At 48.1% G+C, this 25,057-nt stretch overlaps 2 protein-coding genes and 1 non-coding gene across 8 annotated transcripts in view; 2 read left to right on the forward strand and 1 right to left on the reverse strand.

The window, feature by feature from the left end:
• Dhx8 (DEAH-box helicase 8) overlaps positions 1-7,833 on the forward strand; it is a 37,926-nt gene extending 30,093 nt beyond the window's left edge. The window contains exons 20-23 of one of the 2 annotated variants that reach the window (XM_026412406.2): positions 355-483; positions 664-860; positions 1,307-1,486; positions 7,478-7,833. In XM_026412406.2, the coding sequence (XP_026268191.2) occupies positions 355-483; positions 664-860; positions 1,307-1,486; positions 7,478-7,628 (657 nt within the window). In that variant the 3' untranslated portion in view covers positions 7,629-7,833. Of the gene's footprint in view, positions 1-354; positions 484-663; positions 861-1,306; positions 1,487-5,009 lie in introns of both variants that reach the window. The other variant, XM_026412405.2, reaches the window with a different exon arrangement.
• Positions 7,834-8,676: 843 nt separating this feature from the next.
• Etv4 (ETS variant transcription factor 4) lies at positions 8,677-24,588 on the reverse strand. Of its 5 annotated transcripts, none has more exons than XM_026412408.2 (13): positions 24,415-24,588; positions 23,773-23,883; positions 23,491-23,584; positions 23,204-23,251; positions 15,869-15,922; positions 14,263-14,389; positions 13,618-13,785; positions 13,132-13,397; positions 11,197-11,256; positions 10,972-11,040; positions 10,581-10,753; positions 9,881-9,982; positions 8,677-9,630 (listed from the first exon to the last, which is right to left on the reverse strand). In XM_026412408.2, the coding sequence occupies exons 2-13, from the start codon at positions 23,830-23,832 to the stop codon at positions 9,406-9,408; spliced, it is 1,446 nt and encodes a 481-aa protein (XP_026268193.1). In that variant the 5' UTR covers positions 23,833-23,883; positions 24,415-24,588; the 3' UTR covers positions 8,677-9,405. The 5 variants fall into 5 exon arrangements, with proteins under 5 accessions (XP_026268193.1, XP_026268192.1, XP_026268194.1 ...); XM_026412407.2 differs by having other exon boundaries at positions 11,182-11,256; XM_026412409.2 differs by lacking the exon at positions 10,972-11,040 and having other exon boundaries at positions 11,182-11,256.
• Positions 12,848-12,921, forward strand: Trnae-cuc (transfer RNA glutamic acid (anticodon CUC)). Its single transcript has one exon. It is a non-coding gene; the product is annotated as a tRNA-Glu (tRNA).
• Positions 24,589-25,057: the final 469 nt, after the last annotated feature.

The following is a 25,057-nucleotide window of genomic DNA, read 5'->3' on the forward strand; positions in this document are numbered from 1 at the left end:
ATGTGCCACACTTCTGCTTCTACTATTACTTTAAACTTTCTTCTTTATAGAAAAAGAGATTTCTATTCACAGTTAATTTTACCTCAGGATGATTACTTAAACTAGTCTTAATTTAAAAGATGTCTGTAATATTCCTTTTTACCCCAATAGTAATTATGTTCTTGGTCACCTGCATTCCATTGGGGTTTATTTGAGGGGGAAAAAGTGGTTTTCTGATGGAGACAAACACCCATGTCATCCTGCTTTAGGGAGGTCTCCTGTGATCTCTTACCCCCTCTGACCAGTTGACCAATGATCCTGGTCAGTCCATGTCCTCCACAGGGAAGCAGTTGTAGTTCCTTATTTTTCCTCTAGATGGCAGAATTCCCCTTGGAGCCAATGCTGTGCAAAATGCTCATCATGTCTGTGCATCTGGGGTGCAGTGAGGAAATGCTGACCATCGTGTCCATGCTGTCTGTGCAGAACGTCTTCTACAGGCCCAAGGTAAGGAGTTAAAGCCCATGTTTCATGTAGGGGTATGGTGAAGTCAGCGAAATCAGCCTGTTGCCTCTATCATGGCTGATGGGGACACTTCTGACAGGACCTTGTAGGGTTCCTAGGACTGCTGGATGCTTAGTTAATAACTATTAGATGGAAATGATCTTCTGTCCCACTAATTGGCAGGATAAGCAAGCCCTCGCAGATCAAAAGAAAGCCAAATTCCATCAGACAGAAGGGGACCACCTTACCCTGTTGGCTGTGTACAACTCCTGGAAGAACAACAAATTCTCCAACCCTTGGTGCTACGAGAACTTTATCCAGGCTCGTTCCCTGCGCCGGGCCCAGGACATTCGCAAACAGATGTTAGGCATAATGGATAGGTAAGCCAGGAATCTGGTGACTTCTCTGTTTGGGTTGAATCTCCATGAGTATCATGTCTGTTTATCTCTGAATGTATCTATAAAGTTATAAGAACATGTACTCTTGGTCCTCACAGAACCCTTTTCTTCTAGCATTTCCACCTTTTATACTACTTCTACCTAGGCAAGATGCAGCTGAGACACCCATCAGAAACTCTAAGAGGAAGACGATATATTAGTTGTTAAAAAATGCTTTGTTTACAATCTTCTGGAACATTATTAGTCCAAATTTGAATTCTTGCTTAAATGAAATATCTTAGCTTTTAGTTGCCTCTATCTTGCCTGCTGCTTAGAGCTACCCTTGTAGTATACTTAGGGCAGGAAGGAAGGTCCTGGTGACTATTTGGGATCCCAGCATGGGGTATTGGGTACTTTCTTTATCCACTCCTTACTCATTCTCTTGATAGACATAAACTGGATGTGGTCTCCTGTGGCAAATCCACAGTTCGAGTGCAGAAGGCCATCTGCAGTGGTTTCTTCCGTAATGCTGCCAAAAAAGACCCACAGGAGGGTTACCGGACGCTGATTGACCAGCAGGTGGTCTACATCCACCCTTCCAGTGCTCTCTTCAACAGACAGCCAGAATGGTAAGTGGGCAGGTTTTAGGGGCTCTTTCGGGCATAGAGAACTTATAAATCTCCTGGCACTTTGAGCTTGTATCTTTACCATCCAACTCTTTCCCTTTTTTTTGTACTGGGTATTGAACTCAAGAGCACTTAACCACTGAACATCCCCAGCCCTTATTTATATTTTATTTTAGAGTTAGGGTGTTGATAAGTTGCTTAGGGACTCACTGCTGAGACTGGCTTTGAACTTATTATCCTCCTGCCTTAGCCTCCTGAGCCTCTGGGTTTACAGATGTGCACCACCCAGCTCTTTCTTGTTCTAATTTTCCTTATATTCTAGAGCTGTAGAAGCCTCAAGTAGGTACAATATCAAGCCCTTTTGAGAGAAATAAAATAGGGTAAAAGCTAGGAAGCATCTTAGAAATCATTTAGTGAGATGGTTTTAAAAAGTAGTATTTTTTAAAAATTGGACTTTTTCTTTCTTTTTCTTTAGGTACTTATTTCTTTCCTTTCTTTATTGAACCCAAGGGTGCTCTCCCACCAAGCTACATCTCTAGTCCTTTTTTATTTTTTTATTTTAATACAAGGTTTTGCTGAGTTGCTGAGATTCTCAGTATTTTTCTGAGGCTGTACTTGAACTTGCAGATCTTCATGCCTCAGCCTCCAGAGTTGCTGGGATTACCCACATGTGCCACTGTGCCCAGCTTTAAAAATTGGACTCTTGGGGCTGAGGCTGTGGCTCAAGCGGTAGCACACTTGCCTGGCATGCGCGGGGCACTGGGTTTGATCCTCAGCACCACATAAAAATAAAAAAATAAAGATGTTGTGTTCATCGAAACCTAAAAAATAGAAAAAAAATTGGACTCTTTTTTTTAAATGTTTTTTATTTGTTTTAATTAGTTATACATGACAGTAGAATGCATTTATGCACTTTGATATATCATAATTTCTCATTTTTCTGAGTGTACATGTTGCAGAATTGTATTGGTCATGTAGTCATATATATATATACATACAGTAATGATGTCTGTTTCATTCTATTATCTTTCCTATCCCCACATCCCCTCCCCTCCTCTCTCTTCACTTCCCTCTACCTAATCTAAGATAATGCTATTCTTCCCTAGTGTCCTATGTCTTATTGTGCTTTAGCATCTGCATATTACAGAAAACATTTAGCCTTTGGTTTTGTGGGATTGGCTTATTTCGCTTAGTATGGTATTCTGCAACTCCAAATATTCACTGGCAAATGCCATAATTTCATTCTTCTTTAAAGCTGAGTAATATTCCATTGAGTATATATACCACATTTTCTTTATCCATTCATCTATTGAGGGACACCTAGGTTGGTTCCATAGTCTAGGTATAAACATTGATGTGGCTGCGTCACTGGTATGCTGATTTTAAATCCTTTGGGAATAAACCAAGGAGCGGGATAGCTGGGTCAAATGGTGGTTCCATTCCCAGTGTTCTGAGGAATCTCCATGCTGCTTTCCATAGTGGTTGCACCAATTTGCAATCCTACGAGCAATATATGAGTGTACCTTTTTTACCACAACCTTGCCAAATTTTTTTTTTTTTTTTTTTTTTAGAGAGAGTGAGAGAGGAGAGAGAGAGAGAGAATTTTTAATATTTATTTTTTAGTTCTCGGCGGACACAACATCTTTTTTGGTATGTGGTACTGAGGATCGAACCTGGGCCGCACGCATGCCAGGCGAGCACGCTACCGCTTGAGCCACATCCCCAGCCCCGCCAAAATTTATTGTTGCCTGTATCCTTGATGATTGCCATTCTGACAGGAGTGAGATGAAATCTTAAGAGTACTTTTGATTTGCATTTCTGTAATTACTAGAGATATTGAATACTTTTTCATATATTTGTTGATCAGTTGTATTTCTTCTTCTATGAAGTGTCTGTTCGGTTCCTTAGCCCATTTATTGATTGGGTTATTGTTTTTTTGGTGTTAAGTTTTTTGAGTTCTTTATATATCCTAGAGATTAATGCTTCATCAGAAGTGCATGTGGGAAAGATTTTCTCCCAATCAGTAGGCTCTCTCCTCACGTTATTAATTTTTTCCTTTGCTGAGAAGAAGCATCCCATTTATTGATTCTTGATTTTACTTCTTGGACTTTAGGAGTCTTGTTAAAGGAAATCAGATCCTAGGCTGATGTGGTACAGATTTGGGCCTATTTTTCCTTCTATTAGGCGCAGGGTCTCTGTTCTAGTGCCTAAATCTTTGATCCACTTCGAGTTGATTTTTGTGCAGGGTGGGTGAGAGAGAGAGGTTTAATTTCATTTTGCTACATGTGGGTTTCCAGTTTTGCCAGTATCATTTTTGAATAGGCTATCTTTTCTTTTTTTTTTTAAAGAGAGAGAGAAAGAGAGAGAATTTTTAATATTTAGTTTTTAGTTTTCGGTGGACACAACATCTTTTGTTTGTATGTGGTGCTGAGGATCGAACCTGGGCCGCACGCATGCCCGCTACTGCTTGAGCCACATCCCCAGCCCTGAATAGGCTATCTTTTCTCCAGTGAATGTTTTTGGCATCCTTGTCTAGTATGAGATAACCGTATTTATGTGGGTTTATCTCTGTGTCCTCTATTCTGTATCATTGGTCTACAAGTCTGTTTTGGTGCCTATACCATGCTGGTTTTGTTGGTATAGCTCTGTAGTATAGTTTAAGGTCTGGTATTGTGATGCCTCCTGCTTCACTTTTCTTGCTAAGGATTGCTTTAGCTATTCTGGGTCTCCTGTTTTTTCCAAATAAATTTCATGATTGCTTTTTCTATTTCTATCAAGAATGTCATTGGGATTTTAATAGGAATTGCATTAAATCTATATAAAGCTTTTGGTAGTATGGCCATTAAAATTTGACTCTTATTACAAAACTAATTTTAAACCACCATGCTGCCCAGTACAGTATTGCATGTCTGTAATCCCAGCAACTCAGGAGCTGAGGATTGCAAGTTCAAGACCAGCCTCAGCAATTTAGTGAGGTCCTCAGCAACTTACAAGACCCTGTCTCAAAAAATAAAAAGTGCTAGGTATGTAGCTGAGTAATAAAGCACCCCTGGGTTCAATTCCCATTATAAAAAACAAAAGCAGAAACGTACTATGTGGTATTGGTGTGATTCTGTGCCACCACAGTAGAAGAAAGAAGAGTTGGAGCCTTGCCTGCTTGGCCTTTCACATCCTTATGGTAGTTTATGAGGTGCCTCTTCAGGACCCTAGAATTCTGTGGAAACAGTCTGAGAAACCACCCTTCCATTTTCCAGAGCAAGAGCAGATCTAGAGAAGAGACATGAGAGGTTCTAGGTACTTAACTAGTTCAGGCCAGAGCCAGAACTATAACGCATTATCCTGTAATCTTACTTGTGTTTGAGGAGTACAGGCTCCTAGTATTGGGTTGTGGCTGTCATAAACAGACTGCAGTCTTCTAAGGGGTTAGGCAGGAGAGGTAACATGACAAAATGCCAGCTCTGCTGACCAGGTTGGCTGTTGAAGGAGGCCTGATCTTAGGCTTGAGTCTTGTCTCTGTCACCTGCAGGGTGGTGTACCATGAGTTGGTGCTGACCACGAAAGAGTATATGCGTGAGGTCACCACTATTGATCCCCGGTGGCTTGTGGAGTTTGCCCCAGCCTTCTTCAAGGTCTCTGACCCAACCAAACTAAGCAAGCAGAAGAAGCAGCAGCGTCTTGAACCATTGTACAACCGTTATGAGGAGCCCAATGCTTGGAGAATATCCCGGGCCTTCCGGCGGCGTTGACAGGCAAGCTTGTCTATTTGCCTCTTCTATAGCAGTGGCCCAGGACTTGGACTTCCTCTTACCGATGAAAAACTGGTCCTGAATGTACAGCTGTCCTGTGACTGCATTTGCTAAACTTTTGACTTTCATTTCTTTCTTGGTGGTAAGATAGAAACCAGGATTTAAGTCTGGTGTTGGCTGGATCCTCTAGCCCCCATCACTCCCAAGTCTTGGGGCCAGAGAGTCAGGGGCTTATACCCAGCATAGCACACAATGCATCATCTTCAAGAAAGGGACAACTTGTTCAGCCTTGAAATGGGAAAAGGGAGTGAATGAATGTCTGATACATGCCACAGCTACAGAGGACCCTGATGCCCCAGCTGATGCTCCCTAGAAGAGAGAGCCATAATGCTCATCTACAGTGTCGACCTCACTGCCTGCCTCCTCCCCAGCTCCTGTACTCTGGCTTAACCTTCTGGAAATATTTATTTTCTTAAGGAAATAAGGTTTTCTGTGATTGTTTCTTTTAGCTGAAAGGTTAATAAACTGGCCTGGGTTCAGGGTGAGGGAGATTTAGCATCTGTGATGTACGTGGTGAAGAATACCCTGGAATTAAAGCCCAGGGTCTCTTTCAAACCTAATGCACAACCCAGACCTCCAGCCTTGTTTTTCGGAATGGGTCCTGGCCCAGCTTTGCCAGTGGATGGCCTGGTGATTAACCACATCCATTCCACAAAGCACTTGAATCTGGCGCCTGAGTGGTTACAGATGCCACATATTGAACATAGAAGGCTCTCCTTTCCTCCCTCCCTCCCTCCCCCCCTCCCCTGCCATGCTCAAACAATGCACAGTGTGTCCCATTTCCTTTTGAAACATGCCAAATACTGACACAACTTGTATTTTATTTTGTTTTTATTTTTTGCCCTGAGGTCCTTGATGGTCTTTAACAAAGGGATTTTATGATTATAGCCTCTCCTCCCCCATCCCAAGCAGAAAACAGATACCACCTCTCTGAGCCCAGCATCTGTGCTCAGGGCTTGTTCTTAGTGGTTTTGGGAAATGGCCACTTCCTAGAGCTCTTCACAGCAACTCAGGATGCTTTTTACCTGGAGGAGGAGCAGGCAGGTCCTGCTGGGGTAGGATGTGGGGCTTGTGGAGAAGTTTGGGTACATCCTATATCATGGCATTGCTCCCACTGTCTCCCACAGCCCTGTATTAGTAAATTCCGAAATAGGTCAATGCGAGAACTGCAGAATTGTATGTCAAACACTGAACGAGACTATATGACGTTCTGGAATATAAAGGAATGTGTGTTGTCACTGGGCAGCAAAGAAACCACTCTAAAGACACAGTTCACAGAGATTTCAAGGGAGAAGAATATAGGCCAGGGAGGGTGCTGACTGCAGATCCCTGCCCCTTCATTAAGCTGAGTGAGCACCTCCCAGTTCTGTTGGAGTGTGCTTCTTAGTGAGGCCAGGCCAGTAATCAAGGAACAGGGCATGATGTGTCACCCTGTAAGGCCTCATGGGAGAGACAGTGCAGGAAACAAGAGATGTAACCTAAAGGGAAGCAGGGCCCATTGTTAGTTCCCCAGTCTTAATTCTAGCCTAGATCTCCCATTCTGGAGCAACTCCTGGGCCTTGTGGCTCTGCCCATCCCAGGTGCCTACTGGCACTGACATTATTGGTGCCTAAGGAGAGGTCTGGGTTTTAAGCTGAGATTGAAAAGGGATGGTTAACAGGCCAAGGGTAAGTAATGGCAGGGCTGGTCATCCTACCTTCTGTAAGAAGGAGCCCAACTGTGTGGGTATACTTTGATCAATTCTAAACTAGAATTCTCTCCTTTGACAGTGAGGCAGGGGTCTGACCATTTGACTGTCCATCAGAATAACCATGTTGACAGCAGAGCTGAGGCTGCTCAAAGGGTGAAGGGGACTCCTGTCTAGATTCAGAAGTAGAGCTGGCCTACTGCTCTCACAATGGGATCCTTGTTTCTCTTTCTTGAACCATTATTTCCCAAGATTGAGTGACAGCCCAGGAGAGGATGTGGGTCTCAGGCAGAGAGTTGGAATCTTCTTGGCCATTAAAGTATACAGTTCACCCCAACTTAGCAGGAGCCTAGCTCAGAGTTTCCTGGCCCTGCACATGTGCTGAGTCTCAGCTTGTGTTTGTGTATGTGGGGCTGTCCTGATGGGATGCAGGTAAGCTCTGCTGCTGGTCCGGGTTTGCTTCATCCAGTCTGGAGCACATTTTGGCTGTCCCTCCTGCAACCCAAAGAATTTCCTCCCAGTGGATGCTGTCACTATCTCACTGGAGCAGTTCCCCTCCACATTTAAGAATTTAAACAAAGCTCTGAAGAGCAGCTTGTTAATGAACAGTCCAGAAGACAAAATGTCTCAGCCAGTGGAGACCTGTCTCTAAAAACTGCTTCTCATCTAAATCCTCTGAAGTGCACCAGCCCTCCGGGTTTCTACCTGATTTTTAATACCTTCTTTCTACCATGATAGCCTGGCTTTAATGTGGAATTAAATGTATATTTTTAAACTGGTTTAAAATTAATTTTCTTGTTCAATACATTGATGTTTTGTGTTTCTAGGAAAAAATGCTGCTTTTTATTTGTGGATAGTGGTTGAGAGGCATCCCTTCCTGCTAGCACTCCATTGTTGAGTTGTACAGGCTGGAAGCTGCCAGCATAAGCAGCACAGGCATTAGTAGTGCTGGGCTGGCCCCACCTCAGCATAGCTGCAGTTCTCATTGAACAGGAGGCTCCTGGTTTTACCTCAGCCCCTTTCCTGGGAAGCTCTTGATAGAGGGGCTGGCTCTAGAAACATCCATTCTTCCCTGCTCCATCTCAGCTACTCCTCCTGTCATAGCTCCTTAGTCACATGCTTCTGTGTTACTTTTCTATCCACCCTCAGGACTCTTGTCTCTCCCAAATTTGGACAAGGAGAATCTGCTGTTTCCCACTGCCCAGTCCCTGGAAGATAGGTCTCCTTCACTGGCCTGCTCTAGCCTCCCCCAGGACTCACTTGCCTAGGTGCCTTTCTCCTTTGGTTCATTTTCCAGACAACACTTATCTCCAATTCTAGCAAAAATAGCAATTTGGAGCTGAGGCAGGACATACAATTTGGGGTATGTCCAGTCATGGGAGCAACTGTGATCACAGAAACTGCAGATCTGTCTTTGCCCAAGTCCCCGGAGGGAAGGCCTTGCAGCTCAGGATCCACCTGCCCCTTCCCCAGTGGCATAAATACTGTTGCAGGAACCATGCTTCAGTGGCCAAGGGGGTCCCACCTAGATTACAAAGTATGTCTTATCAGTTGTTTCTGGGTCCTTGAATAATAATTCTGGGAGAGGAAAAAGCAGGTATTGTGAAGCCCATTTTTCAGAGGAAAGCTAAAGTCAGAAGTGAACTACTTTTTTTCCAAATCAGCATAGGAAATTAAGTGTCAGAGACAGACCCCAAACTTCAGTTATCTGTCCCAAGTCCAGATCTTTCTCTTCCAGGTCCATGCCCAAGGCAGCAAAGAGCAAGCAGAACTAACAGTAGGGGCCTTTATTAAGGTCTGGCAGATGAGGTGGAGGTGGAATCCCAAGCCTGGGTGGGCCTAGGAAAAGGCAGAGGAGAGGCAAAGAGCCCCTTGGAACCCATCCCTCCCTGCCTCTGTCCAGTATCCCCATCCCAGGTTCCTGCCTATGGGAGGAGAGCACCAAGAACGGGCATCCCAAGTTCTCCAGGGCCACAGCTTAGGGCAGTGTAGAGTCTAGGCTTCTGTCTCCCCACAATGTAAGAACTGGGGAGCTCAAGTGAACTTCCTGGCTAGCCTGCAAGGATAAAGTTGGGAAGTTCCTTCTCTGTCCCCTGAAACAGAACAATCACTTGTTCTCTGGTAGGGAAGGGAAACAGGGTTTAGGCCTCCAAGTAGGACTTAGGAAGAGGCTGACCTGAACTCCTGAGGATGGACGTGACCCCCTCCCAGTGGGGAGCTTCTGAGATTCCACCTTTAGATTTGCCCTTTTTCCACTTTTGCTTCCCAAAGACTTTGGTGAGCAACTCTATGGGCCACAGGGCAACTGATGGGATAGCAGGGGTCTGCCCCAGAGACATCTGTGGGTTTTAGAATGAGGCCTTCACCAAATTCATTGATATGTACACAGGGCAGCACCCACCCCTGATGGAGGGAGAAGTTGTTGGTGGCTAGTAAGAGTAGCCACCCTTGGGGCCAAAGGGCTGGGCAGGGCCAGCCAGCTCTGGGAGGTAGGCAGGGCTCTCATCCAAGTGGGACAAAGGGACTGTGTCCTCTTCACTGATTGGCCGGTCAAATTCAGCTTTCAGAGCTGGACGCTGATTGTCCGGGAAGGCCAGAGAGAATAGGGCCTCAGGCTCACACACAAATTTGTATACATATCGCTCACCAGCCACCTAAGGGGAGAGAGGAGCTAGGTCAGTCAGTCGAGGTATACCCCACCTCAAGATAGGACTGGGGGACAGAGCCCTTCTTCATGTTCAGGTAGAAGTGTGGGAACCTTTCCCTCCCATGCAGATTCCCTTCAGAAGTTCACTTTCTCCTCTTACAGACTTGCTGAAAAATGCTCTCCTTGCCCCTTTGCTGTCACCTCCCACAGTCACTGCCCTTACCCCTTGTCTTTGGACTCTCTGCCCTCTTCCCCACCTTCTGCATGATGCCTTTCTCATAATAGTATCGCAGTGAGCGGCTCAGCTTGTCGTAATTCATGGCTGGCCGGTTCTTCTGGATGCCCCAGAGCCTGGCGACCTGAGGACAAAAGAGACAAGTTTTAGGGTGGAGATGCTATCTCAGAGAAAAAGTGGGGGTGTCAGAGCACTTGAGATAATTTTCTTTTTGTGTGTGTACTAGGAGTTGAATCAGAGTCAATCTACCTCCCAGATATACTCCTGACTTTTTTTTTTTAATATAATTTTGGTTGTTGATAGACCTTTATTTTATTTATTTATATATGTGGTGCTGAGAATCAAACCCAGTGCCTCACACATGCCAGGCAAGTGTGCTACCACTGAGCCACAGCCCCGACCCTACTCCTGACTTCTTTTATTTTTTGAAACAGGGTCTTGCTAATTTTCCCAGGCTGGCCCCAGACTTGTGATTTCTCCTGCCTCAACCTCCTGAGTTGATGGGATTACAGGTGTGTGCTATTGTGCCAGGCAAAACTTGATATTCTTGGTGCCAAATGTTAAGCCAGCCATACAACTAGTACCAGCTCACAAACTCAGGCTTGGCAAGAACTCAGGTCATAAAGAACGAGGGTAATAGTGAAGGCACATGCCACTATTCTCTTATCTCCAGGCTCCAAAGACATTGGCAAGGAGGGGTGGAGACACTCTCATGTACCCACCTCCTCAGGTTCAATTAGTTTGAACTCCATCCCCCGGCCTGTCCAGGCAATGAAATGGGCATTCGTTGGGTCATCCAGTAGGGCCACCAGAAACTGCCATAGCTGCAGGGCACCCCGGCGCTGGTAGGGTGGCCCCTCTCGGAATGCCCCAACTCCTTCCTGCTTGATGTCTCCTGGAAAATGCAGAAATAGGAGATATGGGGGCTTTGTGTCTTCTGGTGCCCCAGCCAACTTCCTCCCTTCTCCCAGGGTGTCTCCTCAAGGGGCCTCTCCAGACCCTTTCCCATTTGTCCCCCAACTTGCATCGATGAAATGTAATGTGATTTCTTCAGGGACACAGCCAGTAGGGGATGTAGATAAGACCCTGACCCTCCAAAGAAATCACTCTGACCTTCATATTTCTCAGGGACAACGCAGACATCATCTGGGAATGGTCGCAGAGGTTTCTCATAGCCATAGCCTTGTGGAGGAAGTTTGGAGTTGCTGAGATCTAAGAGTTTACTGATAATCCACAGGGACTCCTGGCTAAGGAGACCTTCCCCCCAACAAAGCCCCCTCCCCCAACTTGAGAGCTTGACACGGGAAGGAGGGGCTGCCTTACCCATGGCCCCATCACCTGGGGAGGCCGCGGAGAAGCCCTCAGTGTGGAGGTACATTGATGCACACCCAGGGACATCTGTGAGGGGTGGAGAAAGGGTGATGTTACAGGTGTCTGGGATGCGGCTGGGGGGAGAGGGGAGGAGGAAGTCCTACACACTTTCAAGTTCTTCCTGCCAGCCTGCTTTCCGGTGACTGTTCCTTTCCCAGTTGCCTGCCCACCACCAAATCCCAGGGGAAGTTCACCCAGAGGGAGCACGAGGCTTGAGCCCCTCAGCTTGAGGGCTGGGGCAGAGGGCATAGATGGCAGCAGCTGGGGCTGGGCAAGCTGTTCCACAAGGCCCAAGATTCCAGGGAGCAGCTGTTTCCTGTGAGTTCAGGGGGAGGAGGGGAGTGAGAGATGAACCTCCGGGGGAGAAAGGGTTCGGTGTCCACGCCTAAGATTCCCTCGGAACTGGCAAACGTCCGGTCAACAGGTCAGGTTCTCAGCCCTGTGCCTGTGCGTGTGCGTGTGCCTGTGCGTGTGCGTGAGAGCCAGAGCGTGCGTGCATCTGGGGAAGCAGCGGTGGGCACTGGGTTGCTATTTCAGGTCTAACAGCTCTTTGCACTCAATTCCATTCCTTAGCGTTGAAACCTCCCCACTCCACCTCGGGAACCCGCTGTGTAAAGCCACCCTTTCCAGTTCCAACCCCTTCCCGCCCTCCCCCTCCACTCCCACCTATGAATGAGAGGCTGAAACCCGACACCTCCGGGAGGAGGCGGGAGGGCGGCTTCATTCAAGCCTCCATTTTGTGAATGGAATTCCTGACTCCATTCAGGGAAGCTGACGGGGGAGGGGCGGGAGTTCAAGGGCATGTAACAAGATCCCTCCGGTCTACAGCCTTTGAAGGTCAGCCGCAAGAGCATCTCCCTCCTCCTCCTCCCACTACCTCACAGCCAGGCCTGGCTGTGCCCTGGGTTTGAGGACGAGAGCACCCATCCGGTTCTCAGTCGGGCAGCTGTGGGGTTTGTGGTTCACCTCCCTGCCCCTGAAAGACTGGGTACCAGGAAAAGGGAAGTTCTAAAGCTCTTAGCCAGCTCTGCGCCTACTCTAATCTCTGGACTTCGTTTTCTAATGCAAAATTGCTGATAGACTTCAATTTAGTACAGAAATCAGGAGGAAAGAAGAGACGCCAGTTTTCTGTGCCCTTCTTGAGAATGGTCTTCCCTCTGTGGTTGAGGCTTTGAACTATAGCTATTTATGAACATAGCTGAGTACATCTCACTCCTGTCAACAGCCAGGTGGAACTAGAATTTAAAGCAGTCCCTATTTCAGGTACCCAGCTTTTGGGGGGTGGGGTGGGATGTGGAAACCATATATTAGCCCTGCATTCCTATGGGAAACTAAGAGCCTAACTAGTTTCTAGTTCATGTTTCTCTCACTTTGTATTTTTAAACTTCTGCTGGAGACAGGGACCAGTGGTGACACATTCTGTTCAACTTTGTATCCTCAACTCTGTACACTCATGTTCCAGATACAGTACTTTACTTTTTAAGTAGATTACTAAAACACAAATAGAAATAAATACCTTAACTCTCCTATTGTTATAAGCTACCTGAGGACAAAGATCTGTATACCCCTTATCTTTTTATTTGAATGTTTGCTGACTGGAAAATGACAATTCTTGGGCTGGGGATATAGCTCAGTTGGTAGAGTGTTTGCCTCTCATGCACAAGGCCCTGGGTTCAATCCCCAGCACCACAAAAAAGAAAAAAAAAAAAAAGAGAGAATTCTTTGGAATCCACGGGGTGGGGGGGGGGAGAAAGTGAATCAGTGGGTTGAACTTATGAGCTGGTTAATAGAAAAACCTTGTGGAGACACCTGGGCTTAACTGAACTACTCATTGAGCACATGCCACCCCACCTGGCAATCCCAGAAAAACTCCTCTGAGCCCTCCCCAGGAGAGTCTCTTACCTGAGTCGTAGGTGAAGTCTGTCCGCTCCTGTTTGATCACCACCCCCGCCCCTGGGTACCTGTGCCCACTGACCCCACCCTGGCCTATGGCCTGGCCCGCCTGTTCATATAGAGGGTCATGGTATTCCTGCTTGAAGCTCTGTTGGGGGTAGGGTGGGCAGGGCTCCGATAGCTGGTGTTGGTAGGGGGCTGGGAGGGGTTCCCGGCCCCCTCCCTGAGAAGATGTGAAGGAGTGGCACACATCCAGGGGCTGCTGGAAGATGGAGCTGGATGTAGTTGGATAGAGAAGAAAGAGAAGAGAATCTTATGTTAATCCCTCCTCCAGCTTGTCACTCCCAGACTTGACCAGTGAGCTCTAGAGTAGGGCCTGCTTCAGTATCCCTTCCTCCCTCTCTCCCCCCATGCCAGGTCTCTATGGAGAGCTCAGGGATTGAGGACAGACTGGTGAGGCCTGGGCCCCCAGGCGTAGTGGATCTGTCTCTTTACCTATGCTCCCCGAGGTACCCATGGCCAGGGTGGGGCTGGGAGGTGCCAGAGGATCTCAGGAAACTCCGTTGTTCTGCCCTGGGAAAGGGCTGCAGGGGCGATTGTCCAGGGGCACCAGGAGTGGGGGACTTGATGGTGACTTGTCTGGGGGGGTCATAGGCACTGGAGCTAAGGGGAGACCGGGATGAGAAGGAAGAGAAGCTGGGTGAGCATCTTTGAGTCCTTCACAGGGAAGTGAAATAACAGGGATTACAAGGAAAGGAAGGGCAGAAGGGACTGGGACTCAGCCCTAAGTGAATTCTTTCTCTTCTCAATTCTGAAACAGGCCTAAACTTAAGAACACCTCTCCCCTGTCCAGAGCAAATGTGTTTTTGTCACAGTAGGCCTCTGAGTGAAAGCAGTCTGCCTGGCCTTAACACATGTCCCTGAAGCCATCCTTTGCATTGTCCCTCCTGCCTACTTAGAGGAAGTCCTTATCTGGGCTGCTCCTTACAGGAGCTAAGAAATCCCCTCTGTTGTCACTTGCATCCACTGCTGCCTCTGTTCATGGGGGGTGGTTTCCCTGAAGCCCTCCACCCCAAGTCGGAGCTCCTCCCTCCTTCTGACACCTTGACTACCCTTCACCGTGCCCATGATGGGACTCACCTGGAATAAAGGCACTGCTCGCCATGGTGGTAGGGAAGTGGCGGCTTTCTGCTGCAGGACAGGCCCGGATCTGTGCAGGGACTCTGGGGCTCCTTCTTGATCCTGGTGGTGGGGCTATGGAAAGCTACTGCACAGGTAGGGATGAGGGCAAAACAAGGGCAGAGTATGTCACACAAGAGGCAGACAGGGCTTCTAACACCTTCTATTCTCTGAGGACTAGCTGGGTCACTGGTACATCTTCCTCTCCTCTCTGGGTCTCAATTTTCTAAGATCTGTAGTTAGACACTTGAACATTTTGGCTGTTTTCATTATATCTAGTTTTAGACATCAGCCTAATGACCAGTATTAACCAAAGAAACTATCTAAAATGTCAACATAATAAATGCAAGCTCGCATCCCAGAAAACCCTTTGTAAGAAGGAGCACCTTGGACCTAGGGCCTTTGGTTTTCCTGAGTGCCCTGGAAAGTTCCAAGGGAGGGACATGTTTTCTTATTTGGTGCTATAAAGAATCTTTCTAGTTAAGGTTGGATATTAGCCCGCTTGAATGTCAGCTGAAAAGCATACACATGCTCCTAATTATCTGTGAAGAGCATTGTCCTTTCCTATGGCCCTTACTGGGTTCCCTAAGTCCAGCTACCAGGCCTGGCTGCCAGTTTACATGACATCCTGGCTTACTGCACTCCAGTCAAAGGCCCTGTCATCAATGGTTCTGTTACTTGTTTTTCATTCTTTGCGCCCTGTATCATTTCATTGGTGAAGATAGTTGGAAGCAAAGTATCTGACATTAAAGGAGCATTTTTCTGTTTTTTTGGTTTTTTTGTGTGTGTTTGTTGTTATTTTTCTTTGTACTGGTGATTGAACTACCCAGCGGTGCTTAACCACTGAGCCACATCCCCAGCCCTTTTCATTTTTTATTTTGAGATAGGATCTCACTAACTTTCTTAGAGCCTTGATAATTTGCTGAGGCTGGCTTTGAACTTGTGATCCTCCTGCCTCCTGAGTTACTGGGATTACAGGCATGTGCCACTGTACCAGGCAAAGCAGCATTTTTCAATGGTGGCATTATTGATATTGAGGCTGGACATTTTATTTATTTATTTGTTTGTTTGTTTATTTATTTATGTGGGTGGCTGACTTGAGCATCATAGAATTTTTTTTTCTAGAAGCACTGTTGACCTCTACCCATTCACTAGATGCCAGTAACATCCAAACAAAAAAAATGTCTATATTGCAAAATATATAGGGGCAAAATCACCTGAATTGTATAAAACCTTAGAAAACAACAGAACTGGGTTCTACTGAATAGGCCTGAGCCCCTCACTTTAGACACAAAGAAATGCAGGATCAGACAGAGAAAGTATCCTGCTCCAAGGTCACATGGCTAGGGGGAGACAAACCCCACATTTGGACCTAGGGCTTTATCTCCCAGTTATTTCCTTGGTCTTTGAGTCCATACCCAAGAATGGGGAGCCCTGACCTTCACCCTTTCTTTAGGAGAAAGTAAACTGGTCTCAGGTGATATTCCTATGACTCATTTCCTATTCCCCCAACCCCTCCAGCCCCCCCCCCTTTCCCAACTCCCTCCACCCAAAGCCCTCTACTCACAGTTTTCTGAATGGAAATCAGGAACAAACTGCTCATCACTGTCTGGAACCTGAGCTGCAGAGAGAGGTCAGAAGTCAGAGGTGAGTCCAACATTGGAACCCTAAGTGGCAGCCCCTGGCAGAACCATTATTGCAACCCTGCAGATCAGTACCAGCCCTGGAGGGAACAACAGCCTTCCTTAGACTGCAGGCAACTCCACCTCCATCCCTAGGCTCCACTAAGACCCTGGAGGAAAGACTGCATGTTCCCAGAACCTGTCTGAGCAGATTCCAATCTTTTCCTTGATGCTTTGTCTTTATTCCCTTCACTTTTCTTAAGGGCAGACAGGCCCGCCCTTCAGAGATTACCCCTCAGAGGTCCCTCTGAGCCCACAGCAGAGTCCCACCTGGGATGGGCAGGGGTTACAAGGAGTGGGATCCTATGGATCTGGAATCAAATGGGGAGATTCAGAATATGGGAAGGTCCAGGAATCTGCATTTTTAAATTTTTTTTAATACTTGTAGATGGACACAAGGCCTTTATTTTATATGTTTATTTTTTTTAATGTGGTGTTGAGGATTGAACCCAGTACCTCACGAATGCTAGGCAAGTGCTCTGCCACTGAGCTATAGTCCCAGCCCCCAGGAATCTGCATTTTAAACAATGTTCCAGATGATTTTGAGATGCCCAAGAGTTTTAAATCCCAGGAAAGGAGATCTAAGAGGAAAGAGGAAGGTTCAAGAAAGGCGAAAAGAGGACAGAGGATGGGAGAGGAGGAGACTGGAGAGAGCAGGGTTCCCAAGCCTGGAGGTCTAAGAAGCACTCCTACAGTGCCAGGTGGGTGGAGCTGGGTTTGAAAATAGTCAGGAAAACAAAAATAGAACAGCAGCTCATCCTGGCACATCCGGACTCTAAATTGTAGTTCTTATCCTGGCCTTTCCAGGAGTGGGCTTCTCAGATGGATGTACAGTGGAGTACCTCCCTGAACCCCAGTGTTTTGGCCCACTTTTGCTCTCTCTTAAGGGAAAAAAAAAAAAAAAAGATTACAGCAGGAAGGGGAAGAAGGGTAGACACCAAGAAGAACTTTCTGATAGTCCAGGAAGTGACTGGATCTAAGGTGAAGCAACGGAACCTGTAGCCCAAAAAGACTGGACTCTCATGCCCTGGAGACTGCTCTCAAATTGGACAATGTGGAAACTGATGGATAAAACAACTCAGAGTACAGAATGGCTGGTGAGAAGCACAAGGAGATGGCTAGAGATGGCTACCTCCACATTCCCAACCTGTACAAACACACCCCCATCTTTCAAGTGTCCCCCAGGTCAAGGCTCCACAGTTTCTGACTTGGATTTCAAGTCACACCCTCTTCTGGGAATTCTCTGCTCCCACTCTCACCTCCTACAGCCTGATGTTCTCTACACAGCTGTCAGAGTGATCTTTTTTTTTTTTAATATTTTTATTAGTTGTTGATGGATCTTTATTTATTTATTTTTATGCAGTGCTGAGAATTGAACATAGTGTCTCACTCATGCTAGGCAAGTGCTCTACCACTGAGCCACAAAACCAGCCTCCAGAGTGATCTTTTTACAAATAAATAAATAAATCTAATTATTTTTCTGTCTTGCTTAAAGTATGAAATCTAAACTCTTATTCTTGGCTTCCCAGGCCCAGCATGGTCCTGCCTGTCACTCTTTAGCATTCTGGTCTCCTCTTTAGCTTTCAACCCTATTAAACTCAGCCCCTCCTCCCCAGATCCTTGCCTGCTTTTATTTTCTGGCTATCAAGGTCTCAACTCACTTTGACACCTCTTCAGAGGCCTGTCTGACCACTCAAATCAAAGTGATCCCTCCTGGCTTTCTATCACTTTTTTTTTTAATTGGGAACTGAACCTAAGGATGCTTAACCACTGAGCCACATACCCAGCCCCTTTATAAAAATTTATTTAGAGACAGGGTCTCACTAAGTTGCTTAGGACCTTGCTAAGTTGCTGAGGCTGGCTTTGAACTTGTGATCCCTCCTGCCTCAGCTTCCTGATTACAGGTGTGTGCCACTGCACCTGGCTCACATCTGTTTGAATTTCTCTCCAACATCTGTGGCCCTAAACTTATCTTCTTAATGAATGTTCATATTTATTGTCCATCAGAAAGTTAAACTCCACAAGGGCAAGGGCTTCATCTGTCTTGTTCATCTGATTCTCCAGCACCCAGAGAAGGGTCTGGCTCAGAGCAGATACCTAAAGCCTTATTCTCTGACCCCTTTCCTCAGGCTCACACAAGCCAGCATTTGGGGCCTAGGAACAAGAAGGAAAGGGCAGGGTTGTGGCTCAGTGGTGGTGGAGTGTTCATCCACCATGCATGAGGTACTGAGTTCAATCCTCAGCACCACATAAAGATAAAATAAAGATATTGTGTCCATCTAAAACTAAAAAATAAATGTTGGGGGGAAAAAAAGGGAGGAGATCTAACTAAGCCAGCCCTTCCCTCACCCTGAGGTTCCCCCTCTCCCCACATCAAGTGACACAAGAGGCAGAGCCAGTCCCCAAAAGCACATTTTACAAGGTCTTTTACATTTGTAAAGGACTGTGGTAAGCTGTTTGGCAGAAGGATCTTTCACAACTTTGCTTTAAGTATCAGAGGGGTCAAATGCTTTTAAATATAGGTTTATAGATGATTTCTTGACAGAGATGGTAGTGAGGAAGTTTAAGAATCAGGAGTCACATCAATTAAAGAAGAATTTGTGGTAGTCAATATAATACAATCCTAAAGTGATCAGATAAATCAGAAGGACATGAAATACCTTGGCGTAAACACGCAGCTCACACACATCTTTTCAGGAGCCCAACTATAGCACAAAGGTGGCCAGCCATTCCCCAACTGGCCTGATTCAAGAATCTCCTGGGCTTTATTACTATACACTGATTCCCAGTCCTTTCCCCTGGAAAGTCTCTTTCTATGGGACAAGGTAGCCCAGGCATTGTGTGTATGTGTATGTGTGTGGTGATGCTAGGGATTAAATCCAGGGCCTTGGGCATGCTAAGCACTCTACCACTGAGCCACATCCCCAGCCAGGAACCTGCATTTTTAACAACAGACCCTAGTGACACTTAAGGATAAACTCATTTGGAAAGCACAGGAATAAAGGAAAGTTTGCAGAACTGCTCAGCTGCTCAAGGTATAAGTTCACCCCTTGTCCCTTCATAGGCCATACCCCAAAGGTGTCAGGAAGGGGGAGCAACATTCCCTCTTTGCTACTTAGTCCCAAGGGCAAGGGAAGTACAGAACTTTGGGGTGGCTGACGTAGTCTAGGCCCCTCATGGGGCCTCATTAGCGGTCAGTTTCCACTGAGGTAATGGGCTAGGGGCATCTCCTGATGATGTCACTGAGCTAGAGAGCACAGAGCCCTGGAGGTCATCTTGCCTCAAGCCCGAAAGCTGAACCAGAACCCCCCAGAGGAGGCTTCCCCCAGCATACAGCTCCCACCCCAAAAGAGGTGCGGCCATTCTCTCCCCAGAGCCAGGAGTGAACCCAGTCCCTGATTAGCCCCTCCTCCCAGGCACTGGCCTTCTCCCAAAAGGGTAGATCAGAACCCTCAGTCACCCAGACACCATCAACAAGGATAGAAATAGGAACAGCAGCAGAGCCTTGCGTTCCTGGAGAGCAGGAGAATTTTTAATTACCAGGTTTGGTCCTGAGTGAATACCACTCTATTTATTTTTCTTTCTTTCTTTTTTAAACACCACCCTATTTACTTGTTGACTTGGCTGAATTCTGGCTATTGAGCCAGTGTGCCAGGGTCTGCCCCAGTTCCATCTTGGCAGTAAGGTGGGGATGATCTGCCTGGGGTCATGGCAGATGATTAAGAAGGGGGAAGGAAAGGGGTCAAACCAGCAAAATGCCCAGATAGAGAAAGACAGAGAAAGAGATTTTTAGGGGCTGTCCTTCCAACAGGGAGTCAGTAAAAAGAAGGACTTGAGGGCCTCCCAAAAGGGGCTCCAAAAAATTAGGAAGTTAAAATAGCTAAGCAGTGAAGCCCACCATAGACATTACCCATCTATCTACACATGGATGCCCGTCACCTTCCCAGGAGTCAGTCTTAGGGTGAAAGGGCTAGACATGCATTCTCTGGAGCTTCTGCTCCATTGTGTCGCCACTGGCTTCAGCTCTCACCCTCACCCTGCCCCCACCCTGGCAGCCTTGATACTGGAAGGAACCAGTTCTCTATCTGTGGAGGGGACATTTGTCTCCAGAAGAGTTCTGGAAGGGGAGGAGGAAAAAAGATGGTGAAGGAGGCATTGAGCTAGGGAAGACTGAGGAGGGGGTTAACCTCATCTCTCCCCACAGACATGCTGAGGCGCCTGCATGCAGGCCCACAGACTTGCACATTAGGGGACGCGCACACCCCAATTGCTGTACTTTGCTCTTGCAGCAACATGGCAACCCAGGGGTGAAACACGTCCTCCACGTACACCCTTCACACATGGGGTCTCTTTTGGGACTTACAGATGAGGTGGGAAGAAGCCAAAGGGCAAGGGGATGGGAGCCCTTGGAAGAGGGGTCAGGAGTAATGATTTTTGTGAAAAGCCATCGCAGATCCATTCCTTTAGAATCTGATTAAAAGCTAGAGATTGTTTTCTTCCTAGAAAAATCCATATACTGTTGTATATGGTGCATGCCTGAAAATTTTACACGTATTATCAGAGGAATGAAGGACCCCTGGAACCTATCCCAAGGCTTCTGGGAATTCACAGACCCCAGCCTCATACAAAGGCTCAGAGTCAATGTTTCAAGCTACCAAATACACCACAAAGTTATTGTTCCCAAGGGTTCCTAAAGATTCCTGACAAGCCAGAAAGGAACCCAGGACTAGAACCAGCACATCTTTCACCATAACCGAATGCATCTTGGGCTCAGCCTGCCTGAGCCTGGATTTCCCTGTGACAGCCTGATCCTTTCTCCAGCATCTCAATAGATTTCTCCAGAAATCAAGACACATCTTCCTAGCCTCACTTCATCCCCTTCTGTCTAAGAAAATCCCAACCCCAAAGATATCTAAGCTGCCTCTAAAGAGTCTCACCAATGCTCATCCCCAATGTCCGGATATCAGATGTAGAACTGGCAACCCCATCAATATCTTTCTATACCTGCTCAGGTCAACCTGGTCATCACCCAGTTCACCACAGCCCCACCCACACTACAAGGATCCGCTGCTTCTCTCCAAATTGAGTCTCTAGGAAGAAACCAAGCTGAGGGATGGGGGGTTGTTGGGCTCTGGCACCCATTTCTCCTGATGTACCCCACCACTGGCAAGTTTCCAAAGGAAATAGTCCCTCCCTGCCACCCCAAAGTTCCCCCTGGGCTGCAGGGGACACTGACCTGGTGGGAAGAGGCAGGAGAGGAGGCTGGGGTGGTGCTGGGATGGTGCAGGGGGACAGGGCCCCGGCAGCTGCATCTGTCTCCGCAGAGAGAATGAGAAGAAGCAAGTGGCCTCAGCATCCCCCCCTCAGGCCTGGCCATCCATCGCCAGCTGGGAACCTGAGCTGCTCCCTCAGAAGGAAGGAGAGGGAACCAAGGAGATCCCAGCTCCCCCTCCGCCTTGCATTCCCCACCCCCACCTCCACACCCACTGGATTTAAATGTACAGGGACTGCTAAGGCAGCAGCATGTAACACACACACACACACACACACACAAGCACTCGAGCGCACACACAAACACACATGCACACTGTCATATTGACACATGCAGATAGATACACGCACCATCTCTGGACCTACCACAAAGGGGTGGGGCTTCCAAGGTTGAGAGATGAGAACATTTTTCCTCCCCCTTCCATCCCAAATCCAGGCACAAATGGACCAACTGCTGCCAAAATGCCAACCTCCGAGTCCACCCCTAGCTCACAGTCCTGGAGCTGCCCACTGTCAGGACCCTCAGCTGACAGACAAGGGAAGGAGCATGGGAAGTCAGACTGAAATCAGGCTCTGGGAAAGGAAGTGTTTGAGAGTCCGTGGAAACTGACACCTCCGCGTTCTTTAGCTCCAGCCCAGCTCCGGAACCTGGAGGGGGGAGCCAACCCTGGCAAAGCTCTGCCTATAACTGGGAGCTGGCCACACAGGAGATACAAAGTCGGAGAAGATGCACACAAGACCCCAGAACACAGATTCCTCCAGCACCCACACATCCAGTGAGCCTTAATCCCACAGAATGTCTTGAGGACATGGTCTATGCTAAATAGTCATTCCGGCAACATATATTTTTGAGATAACATAATCGCCAAGACAGACCTAGTCTCCGCTCTACAGATAGAGCCGGAGGTCTTTTCTTTCTACCCCAACCTTCTTTGGAGGATTCTGGGGGAATTGGGTTTAAGTTCAAACAATTTCCAAAGAAGGATACCCAGGGAAGAGAAATGTAGAGATCCTAAGGAAGAGGGGGAAAAAAACCCTCAAAAAGGGATTCCAGTGTTTTTGATATCTTGGTTTTCTGAGTGTTAAAATAAAAGGAGTGTTAACCAAGATGGGAGTGTTAATCCTTCTCAGACTTTCTAAACCACCATGACATCTCCCACCTGCAACCCCACCAGCGACACCCTCAGGCCCCACCAAAACACATCAAAGAATCCAACCAGAACACACTACCCCACCCAGAGGAGGCCCGGCCACTGACCCCATCCTGGCCAGCTTGTAACTAACCCCCCAGCATACAGGAAGGGGGGAATTTGCCTGGGGGTGGAGACATCCAGGAGGCAAAGACCCTTGTCATTAAAAATACAATCAAGGCTATTTGGGGAGTCAGCCTCAGATCCTCTTTGCCAAAGTGCAGAGAAAAGAATTATTGAAACTTTTTTTTTTTTTTTTGTTTAGACAGTAAATTGGCCTTAGGAGTTTGGAAGAGAAACCAAAGGGATAAGGATCAATGTTTTGGCAACTCCCAAAGATAGGTAACAAATTAATTGCTTCTTCTCATCCTACTGTCCCTCGCTGACCCCCTCCAACACCCCAACATGCACCTAGGCCTGGTGGTTCCTGCCAAACAAACTTTGCAAATGAAAATTTCAACCAGGAAAATGGGCCTGGAGCCAAGTTCCATTCAAATAAGCAAATACCCCACACAATGGTCTGATTCATCCCTGGTCCTAGTTACACAAGCCTGGCTTAGGGCAGAGAAAATAAATATCAATATAAGTGTCCACACTGGGCTCTGGGGAGAGCGGAGTGGCCAAGGACTTGGGGAAGGGGTCTTGGAGAACTCCTTGAATAAGGACAGGAGACAGAGGAAGTAGGTTAGATGGGACTGCTAGCACCTCCACCCCGCCGTCTGCCCCCCAAATAATAGAAAAGGCCAAGAAACTACTCACCTTCAGCAAGCCATGTCTCCTGGAAGTGACTTAGATCCTGGAAGAGATCTGAAGGATGAATAATGAAATTGGTGGTGAGGTGGAAGGAATGGTGAGAGAAAAGGAACCCTTAGTAACCGCAGTGTCCCCCCTCCACCTTGGGGGTAGGGGCCGAGAAAAATGAACAGAGTCCCTTAGAGGGAGAGTCTTTTTGGAAAATGGGGTGTGGGGTATTTCCAGGATCAGTCCTTGGTATGTGGGTGTGGGGAGTGGGGAAAGGGTCGCGGTTTATCTTTCAGGCTCTTTACCTTCAGAGTCGGGAGGCGGCAGGGAGCCCGGGTCCATGAGCTTCCCCTGCGGGATCATCAGCGCTTCGCGCAAGCTCCCATTTCCGGGCGATTTCTGCGAGAAGGGGGAGAGTACTCCCAAGTCACCCTGAGGCGCCTACCCCGGTGGCGGGGTTGGGGTCCCAGGGTGACTCAGGGACCGGGCCACCCAGGACCCCGCTGGGACCGCCCGGAGGAGGCTGTGGGGCTAGCAGGGGCGGGGTGCAGGGAGGGGGCGGGCGTGGAGGCCGGCGCGGCGCTCACGCTGCAGAAGGTGTAGGGCACTTGCTGGTCCAAGTATCCGCCTTTCATCCTCCGCTCCATCCGGCCGCTCCCTCCGGCTACACGGCCGGGGCCCCGCGCGGGGGAAGAGACCTGGGGAGGGAGGGAGGAGGCTGTATTCGCACAAGGTCCTGGGAGAGCTACAGTGAGAGGGGTCAGGGTGACGGGGAAGGGACATTCCCGAGGCTCAGGGTCCAATGGTGAAACTTCTCCGACTCACTGGGACGAAGTGGAGGTTTCTGGCTGCTGGGCCGTGAGCAGTCACCACTCCCCTCCCGCCAAAGGAGGTCCCACCTGCTCCCGGGAGCCGGGATCTGTTTCTGCTTTCTGCAGCCCTGCTCTGCCCGAACTCGGTTACATAAGACTGTGTGTGTGTGTGTGTGTGTGTGTGTGTGTGTGTGTGTGTACGCGGGCGCGCGCGGGCGCGCGCTACGGAGCAAGCAAAGCTCTCACCATTCGCACACCCACAACTCCGGCGCCCCCTCCAACTCCGAATCCCAGCGCCTCCCACCCAGAGTCCCTGGAATCTGCGGAGGCGGGCGGTGAGATGAGCTCGTTGTGTTGGAGGCCAAGAGGGGAATCACAGACACACTCCCTTCCATCCTCCCTCTCCTGCAGCCTCACCTGAGGCCGGGGCGTCGGTGCTGGAGCCAGGGACCACACCGAGGGCCGCGGGGCTAGGCCGGAGCGAGGCGGCCCCTGCCCCAGGTCCCCTGCGCACCGGCTTGTTTTCCGGGCGCCGCAGACAGTTGTGAGCCCGGGGGAGCAGCTGATTGGTGCATTTCCTTTGCCTCGGCCCTGGTTCTCTCCCCCCCAACCCGTTCCCTTTGTTTCATTGACTTTTGTGAATGAAACCCTAGGGTCGGGCACGCCCGCCAATCCCGAGACTCGCCCAGCGGAGCAGGGGGGCGGAGTTTCCCAGCCGTGGTAACCAATCAGAATACAGGGGCTGGCTCCCGGTTTCATTCACGTCCTGGGCTCCCATTCATAAAAAAAAAAAAAAAAAAAAAAAAAAAAAAACTCCTCGCGGCCGGAGTTCATTCATAAAGAACTGAGAGAAAGGAGGGAAGCCCAGGATCCAGTAGCTTCTCTATGGGGCTCTGCGTTGAGCTGGGGTTTGAGGCGCCCGCGAGCTTCTCCTGCTGGCGTCGGCACACGTCTCTATGCATCTGCGTATACGTGAGATTGTGAACCCGTCGGTGTATGTACCCTGTGGGGGAGGCGAGCGCCTTGTGTGCCCGAAGGAACAATAATAACTAGCATTTAT

This window comes from Urocitellus parryii, chromosome 7 (assembly GCF_045843805.1).
Source record: "Urocitellus parryii isolate mUroPar1 chromosome 7, mUroPar1.hap1, whole genome shotgun sequence".
Classification (NCBI taxonomy): Eukaryota; Metazoa; Chordata; class Mammalia; order Rodentia; family Sciuridae; genus Urocitellus; species Urocitellus parryii.